Source organism: Manihot esculenta, chromosome 9, assembly GCF_001659605.2.
Source record: "Manihot esculenta cultivar AM560-2 chromosome 9, M.esculenta_v8, whole genome shotgun sequence".
NCBI classification, from domain to species: domain Eukaryota; kingdom Viridiplantae; phylum Streptophyta; class Magnoliopsida; order Malpighiales; family Euphorbiaceae; genus Manihot; species Manihot esculenta.
The window spans coordinates 4,707,329-4,715,725 of NC_035169.2; the positions used below are offsets into that span (position 1 = coordinate 4,707,329).

The 8,397-nt window shown below is 29.3% G+C and overlaps 2 protein-coding genes across 2 annotated transcripts; both read right to left on the reverse strand.

The window, feature by feature from the left end:
* Positions 1–4,144, reverse strand: LOC110622697 (putative disease resistance protein RGA1). Its single transcript, XM_021767296.2, has 2 exons — positions 3,798–4,144; positions 1–2,249 (listed from the first exon to the last, which is right to left on the reverse strand). Exons 1-2 carry the CDS (start codon positions 4,104–4,106, stop codon positions 18–20), a joined length of 2,541 nt encoding a protein of 846 aa, XP_021622988.1. The 5' UTR covers positions 4,107–4,144; the 3' UTR covers positions 1–17.
* A 1,299-nt stretch (positions 4,145–5,443) lies between these two features.
* Positions 5,444–8,397, reverse strand: LOC110623650 (putative disease resistance protein RGA1). Its single transcript, XM_021768651.2, has 2 exons — positions 8,063–8,397; positions 5,444–5,991 (listed from the first exon to the last, which is right to left on the reverse strand). Exons 1-2 carry the CDS (start codon positions 8,369–8,371, stop codon positions 5,971–5,973), a joined length of 330 nt encoding a protein of 109 aa, XP_021624343.1. The 5' UTR covers positions 8,372–8,397; the 3' UTR covers positions 5,444–5,970.

Here is an 8,397-nt window from a genome sequence, read left to right on the forward strand (position 1 = left end):
AGATAATTTATACATACTTAATCATCTGCTGAATCGATATCAGAACCGTCGATAACAATTTTAGGAATATGAGCAATCTTGGACCAATCTTCACCTTTTCCACGTTCACATCTTTCGCTCAATTCATCACAATCTTCAATCTCCAATTGTTGGAGAGATGCTATATTCTGTATGCACACAGGCAATTCTTTGAGATATTTACAACTTTCTAGTTTTAAGAACTGGAGAGTGTTGGTGGATCCTTGAAGAAGCCATTCTGGAAAATCCACCAATTTTGGTAACATCGCAAGTATCAGCTTTTGAAGGTTGAATTGAGCCAAGTGTTTATTACTTTTTCCTTTCTCCTCCAATGTCAAATTGAGGTTTTCACAATTGCCAATAGCAAGAATCTCTAATGTAGTGAGGTACTTCATGCTTTGAGGCAAAGAGATTAAACTTTCACAATCTCCAATAATCAGTGTTCGAAGATGTTTGAGGCCTTGCATATCTTCAAACAAGTGTTCTAAGTTTTCACAGTTAGCAATGCCCAAAAATCTAAGAGATGTCAAGCACCCTATTCCATTCTTTGGCAAAAACTTCTGCTTTGTGGAAAACATTAGATATCTAAGGTTGATCAAGTACCTTATATCACTAGGTAACTCCTCAATACCTTCACATAACATTAAAGTTTGTAAATTATGTAACTTGCAAATAGAATTGGGGAGCTTTTTAATTCTAGAATTTCCATGTAGATGGAGATATCTCAAATGCTTTAGAGCACCAGTCCAATCTAGTGATATTTCTAATTTGGAATGAGCCAAATCCAATATTCGCAAATATTGAAATCTCAATAAATATGAATCCAAGTTTGATTGGCTGCTAGGACTCTTTTCATCACTCTGGAATATGGCAGTTCGCACACGGTCTAAACCTTGTAAAAGGGTGGAAAGATCTTGGGGAAGTGAAGTGGAGTTAGGAAATAGCAAATGACGAATATTGTGTGAGATGTGTGTGGTGCTTGAGGTTATTGCTAAAAATTCATTTTGTGTCAATGATAATGCAAGATCATGTACTAGATCATGCATTTTACATGCAATCGATATGCCCTCACCAACCTCAAAGTCTTGAAAAAAAGATCTAGATCCCAACTCCTGAAAATAACGCAACCCAATATCTTCCGGTTCTTCATTTTGGTTTGCTGATTCAAGAAGTCCATGTGCCATCCAAAATTGAATTAATTCCCTGTTATAGAATTCATAGTCCTTTGGATAAAAAGAGCAATAAGCAAAGCATTTTTTCAAATGAGCAGGCAACTGCTCGTAACTTAATCTCAAAGCAGGTAAAATATCAGTTTCCTTCTGCTCTATCTTCCATAACTCGCTATCTCTTATAGACTTCCAATAACTTTCATCAGTATTCAGAAGAAGAAGTGATGCTAATGTCTTCACTGCCAATGGAACCCCTTTGCATTTTTTGACAATTTCAACCCCAATTTTTAACAAGTTTGGATATCTCTTCACTTGGCCTTCTTTAAATGCAAATTTAGTAAACAAAGCCACACACTCATCTTCAGGAAGACCCGATAACTCATATGCTTTTGGGATGGTGCCCATAACGGAGGCTACTTTATTACTACGTGTAGTTACTAAGATTTTGCATCCATTGGCACCCATACACAAGAGCTCTTTCAATTGGTTCCATTTCATAGGGTCATCATTCCACACATCATCTAAGATGAGCAAATACTTCTTATCACCAATGCTTTCTCGCAAAATTTCTTGTAATTGCTCCATTTCCATTTTACTCAAGTTTTCTACACCGTATCGTTTTCCAATCTCTGTAGATTTAATAATTTTCTCTGTCAAAATCTTTATGTCAAATTCTTCTGATACACAAACCCACATCTGAAATTGAAACTGATTCCTTACCCTTTCATCATTATAAACAAATTTAGCCAGTGAAGTTTTTCCCAACCCTCCAATTCCAACAATAGGGATAATAGAGATTTGTGCACCCTCACTAGAATCTTGTAAAAGTCTAATGATATTTTCTTTATCATCATCTCTACCTATAACTTCAGATGCTTGTACAAATGAGTGAGTCAGTGCTCTTTCTCTAGGCATAACATGCCTACTTTCATATCGTTCTGTGAGATGAAATTTAGATTTCTGACTTGCAATCTCATCTAATCTTTCTGTTATTTGTTTTACTTTTGCACTCATTTTAAAACGAAATGCAATTGGATTAGAACACGAAAAAAAGTTACCCACCTGTAATCCAAAAATCTACTAATTAATCTCACTATCAATTTTAACAGTTAAATGTTATAAAAAAAATTCTCACATGTTCTCAATATAAAAGAACTAATTAGTAGAAATTTTTACAAAATTGAGAACCAATTAATAAATTCTGAGACTAAATACTAGAATATTTAATAATTAAAACTAATGAAACGACTAATTAAAATATTTTTAATACCTTAAAGACGCTTAATGTACTTTTTCAAAATAAAGAGAACAACTAATGAATTTTTTCATATTATATGAATTAAATAGTAAATTTTCCTTCCACAAAATTATAAATGTCTTTAATATGGAAAGACTAATTAGTATGTATTTTTATAAAATTTAAACACTAACTAATGAGTTTTTTATATCACGGGATTAAATAGTAATATATTTAATAATTAAAATTAATCAAAAAACTAATTAGTAGATGTTTTAAAATATAAAAGACGTTTTTGTAAATCAAAAAATTAATTAATGAATTTTTCTATATTATAAAAATTAAATAATAAGTTTTTTATAATAATATAAAAATATATTTTAAAAATTAATTAAATAAATATGTATTTAAAAACATGCATTTGATTGAATGAGATGAAATTTTAAAATTTTTTAATAATAATCTAATAAAAGTTGTAAAGAAAATAAGAAAATTCATATTTATAGTTTTTTATTTTTAATTTTTTTTTATTTCAAATATTTTCTAATAAGTAGTTAAAATGAAAGCTTAAACGAATAAATTTTATATTTTTTATAAAATAAAAAATAAAAAATAAAAAATATGTATTTAAAAACATGCATTTGATTTGAAGAGATAAAATTTGAAAATTTTTTAATAATAATCTAATAAAAGTTATAAAGAAAATCAAAGAATTAATATTTGTAGTTTTTTTATTTTTTATTTTTATTTATTTCAAATGTTTTGAAAACGCAAGGCTATTAAAGAATAAATTTTATATTTTTTTACAAAATAAAAAATAATAACGATAATGAACGCACCTAAATGTGTTATAAAAAATTAAACTCAAAATTAATGTTCTGGGCTTGTTTTTGTTCTTTTACAAAAAATTGAGATTGAGAGATTGAATTTAAATCTTTTAAGGTTCAACTTAATATATTTACTATAAATCAAGTATGTGAGTGTAATATTGTAGTATTAATTGAGATTTATATATTGTTTTAAAAATATAAAAATTAATTAGAATCAAATTAAAAAAAATTAATATATAAATTTATTTTAATTCAATTTTTTCTTTATATGGTTTGATTTCAATTTGTAATACATATTAAATTTATGTATCTATAACATAACTCAAATATCAGGGTGAAATAAAAATAATTATAATTCTGATTTTATTGTATTTTTTAAATAGAATTAAATTAATTTATATCGTTGAATTATGTTAATATGGTAATATTTTTATTAAAAAATGTACTATCCTGTAATTAATTTTCTAAAAAATAGAGAATTATATTTCAATTCATTAACACGACATGAAATTTCAAAATAAAACGAAATCGTGCGCCTCGTACCTTTTTGCAGGTGGTTCCATACAATTGAAGCACTCGTCTTCTCTGATCTTCACATTCAAATTCATCAAGCACATCCTCAGCATCATAAAGAGCATCCTTAAGCTTAGCCAACCACAACCGCAGTTGATGGTCATTCACTTGCTTCTCCTCAGCATCCATTAGCACAGCTTTCACTGTCAACAAGATATCTTCAAGCTTTCTGAGTTCCGCTTTCAAGCCCCATGCAAAACATATCTCTTGGTAGCTATGTGATGCTATCTTCTCCAACACTTTCTCAGCAATATTAAAAGCGAATGACTCTATTGCCATTTTTGTGGATTTTGATTTTTATTTGAGTATGAATTGAGATAGATAACAAAATTTGAATGAAAATCCCATGCATTTTATAGCCTAGAAAACTCATCTGGCAAGCATCGAGTTTTCAAAGTTGTGAATTAAGCATAAATTCTATTCTTTCTGCTGTTGAACTTAAAGATTATACTAAGTCTTTGGAGTGTAAAATTCTATGTTCTCCCATCTTCTTACTCATTCTTGGTGTAGGCAAAAGTTACAAGCAACATGATGACCTTTGGGCCCATTTGGTTTTGAAAATAGAAATGCAATATTGTATAAAAATTATTTTCTCTAAAAACATTTTTCTGTATTTATTTTTTCAAAAGAATAAGTCATTTCTTATGTTTTAAAAATCCTATTAACCATTATATATTCTATATATAAATTTATTAACATCAACTATTTTTTAATATTTTCACTTAACAATGAAAAATACATTATTTTTTAGAAAACATTTTACATACAATTATTTTGTTTTAGTTTTTTAAAGGATAAATTATAAATTAGTCATAAGATATGTCAAAACTCAAATGTCCCTCTTTGCTTTTTTGTTAGTAATAATTTTCCTTTAATATTTGATTATGTCAATCAACAGAATAATACCTACATTCTAGACAACAAGCAATCTGGGATTAGAAGACGGAACTTTTCCCTCGCTGATGGGCTTTTTTCCGCTTGCAAAATCAATAGGAAGCCTAAACAAAAATGCTCTTTCTAATCTATTTATAAACTTCTTCAATATTTATACTTGAAAAATCAACAGGAAGCCTAAACAAAAATGGGATTCAATTGAAGTTGGTATATCAGGAATCCTACATGGAATTCCATTTAATAATATATAAAATGCAGCACTCCTGATATTAGAAAAAATTATTTCATACAACTGTGATATATATATAGTAATTATATGTTAATAATTGTTTATAATAAAATTTATATAGTATTATTATGATGAATGGTTATAATATCATCATTATTGTATTATAAAATTTCTCAATGTGTAGGGCCAAGCCAGTAAATTCTAGATTTAAGCTAAAATTTGATGTCTCTCTGAGAAGACTTGGTTCATCCATCATTGCAGGAATTTCAACCAAAATATTCATTTCTTGTAAATAGATTTGAGAAGGATAAAAAAGTAGTGTATCTTATTGATTATGAAAAGTGCTTTATATAAGTATTGCTAATAACAAGAGCCCTAAAATGACTCAGCAGAATTATCTAACAAATTCAAAAATTAGAAAACCTTAGCCTCTTTACACCCCTCAAGTTAGCAGTGGTGTCAACAACAGCTAACTTATTAAAACAATTATTAAACAAGGTGTGTGACAACAGTTTTATAAGCACATCAGCAACCTGATCAGTTGAATGAAGATGTTGCACAATAACTTCTTTATTTTGAACTTGATTCCGCACAAAGTGAAAGTCTACTTCGATGTGCTTCATTCGACTGTGAAACAAATAATTTTGGCATAAATAAGTAGCACTTATATTATCACAATCAATCGTTTGGTACAGATTTTAGCAAAAAATAAAGTTCTTTTAATATATTAGTGAGCCAATTACATTCAACAAGAGAACTAGCAATAGCATGGTATTCCATCTCTATTGAAGAACGTGAAGTTGTGTATTATTTTTTTATGACCAACTAATTGGAGTCAAACCCAAATACACAATATAGTCTTTCGTGGAAGTCCGATCAACTGAATCTCCTACCCAATCAGAATCATAATAAACTAGTAATCTAGTATCCTCTGTGTGTGAAATATAAAGGCCATGATTACAAGTCCGATTAAGATAACGGAAAAGACGCTTCACAGCTCGCTAGAGAACTTCCATTGGCTTATGCATAAATTGAGATAGCCTGTTAACAACATAGGCAAAGTCAGGATGCAGCTTCCCAATAATACTACAATAGTTACTTTCATCAACCTAAGAGCCCAAATTTTAAAATAAGGATGTCACAGAAGTCATAGAAGTAGCCACACCATGACTACCAACCATATTTGTGTCATGTAATAAATTTGCAATATACTTAGAGTGAGATAAATATAGTCTAGTATTATGATGCTGAACCTGAACACCCGTAAAATAGTTCAACGTGCCAAGATCCTTAAGTGAGAATTGAAGTGACAGTCCTTGAATAACTCTATTCACATCTTCTTAATGATTTCTTATGACAATTATGTTGTTAACATACACAAGCAAATGCACAATAAGACCTCAACATTGTAAAATAAAGAGTGAAGTATACATGATTAAACCAACAGATAACAAGTAATGACCCAATTCATTGTACTAAGCTCGAGGAGATTGTTTTAACCCATAAATAACTTTTTAAAGTCGACAAATATGAAACGTATACTTAGGGTCTTCCATGAGGTTGTCGCATATAAATTACCTCTTCCAAACAACCTTGCAGAAAAGCATTGTTACCATCCAATTGTCCAAGTGACCAACCATGTTGAATAGCAATAGTAAGTACTAGATGAACAGTAGCAAGTTTGATAATAAGATTAAAAGTAGAGTGATAGCCAATGCTAGACCCCTGAATAAAGCCTTTCGCAACTAAGTGAGCCTTGTACCGATCAATATTGCCATCTAGTAAGTATTTTATGGAAAAATCTACCTGGAATCAACCACATTAGTAGAACAATCCATAGGAACAAGTACTCAAGTCCGATTTCTAATTAAGGTATCATGTTCTTTTTTTATTTATAGGTATTGGGAATAAATTGAAAATGAGTAATTAAGGTATGAAGATTGAATGGAACATTAAGAGTGAAGATACCATGCTGAGAACGGGTTGTCATTGCATGTTGATGAGTAGAAGGAAGTGGAGCAATTGGAGGAATTGATGAATTTATGGATATACACTGAATAGGAACAGAAGTCCTATTTAAAGAATGAGGCGAGAAATGCGATACGGGAGAAAAGATGATAGTAAAGTGTGAATTACCTGTGGAAGACAGTTCTGGACTTGTAGTAGGAATAATCATGGGCTGTGAGCTGTCGAAGACAGTTCTAGTTCTTACACAGAATAGATTGAGTGGGAGAATTCCTGAGTTAGTTGGAAACTGCAAAGGCCTTTCGAATATCCGAATTGGGAACAGTGATCTTGAAGGAGTTACTCCAAAGGCAATTGGGAACATTAGTAGCCTCACGTATTTTGAAGCAGATGATAATCATTTATCTGGTGATATTATCTCTGAGTTTGCTCAGTGCTCTTATATTAAATTGATAAAATTAAAAAATTTATAATAATAATAATGTAGATTATTTTTTAATATTTTAAATTTTAATTTAAAAAAAAAAAAACTTTAATTTTAAAATAAATTTATAATTGACACCCTAAATTTAAAAAATTACTAATTAAACCTGACTTTTTTAAATTGTAATAAATTGTGTTCCAAATTTTGTTGACGTGGGAGGAAAATAATATTAATCTCTAATAAAAAATCTAATGTCAAGATATAATTAAAATAAATATAAAAGTGTAGAGTTTAATAGATAAATAGGGTGCCGGTTAAATTATTTCTGTTATTATTAACTCTATTTTCATTACTAAACTATTTTTGTAATCAATAAATTTTTTTAACATATATTGAATATATAGGAGTACATTAAAACGCTAATATGTTATCATCTAAAAAAATTTCTCATACTTTTGGGATAAAATCATATTATTGTTTTAAGATTAAATATAAATTTCCTTTAAATTTTAAAATTAAATTATTTTAAAACATTTTATTATTTTGCAGTTGTTTATAAATTTATTTCATTTGAGTATATATGTATAATATATAAAAATAAAATAAAATATTAAATTCCTAAAACATTTCTATGATAAATCTGTTTCTAAAAATCAAAAAATTAAAAATTAGTTCTGATTCAAATGGGTGTGCATTCCAAAATGAAACGAAATTGTCTCCTACCTTTTTGCTGGTGGTTCCATATAATTGAAGCACTCGTCTTCTCTGATCTTCACATTCAAATTCATCAAGCACATCCTCAGCATCATAAAGAGCATCCTTAAGCTTAGCCAACCACAACCGCAGTTGATGGTCATTCCCTTGCTTCTCCTCAGCATCCATTAGCACAGCTTTCACAGTCAACAAGATATCCTCAAGCTTTCTGAGTTCTGCTTTCAAGCCCCATGCAAAACATATCTCTTGGTAGCTATGGGATGCTATCTTCTCCAACACTTTCTCAGCAATATTAAAAGCGAATGACTCAATTGCCATTTTTGTGGATTTTGATTTTTATTTGA

Coding starts and splice junctions, on each gene's coding strand:
- LOC110622697 (XM_021767296.2), bottom strand. CDS start 4,106: ATGGCAATAGAGTCATTCGCTTTTAATATTGCTGAGAAAGTGTTGGAG. Junction 2,250..3,797: donor ATGGAACCACCTGCAAAAAG/GTACGAGGCGCA, acceptor TTTGGATTACAG/GTGGGTAACTTTTTTTCGTG.
- LOC110623650 (XM_021768651.2), bottom strand. CDS start 8,371: ATGGCAATTGAGTCATTCGCTTTTAATATTGCTGAGAAAGTGTTGGAG. Junction 5,992..8,062: donor ATGGAACCACCAGCAAAAAG/GTAGGAGACAAT, acceptor TGTTGTTAACAG/GCTATCTCAATTTATGCATA.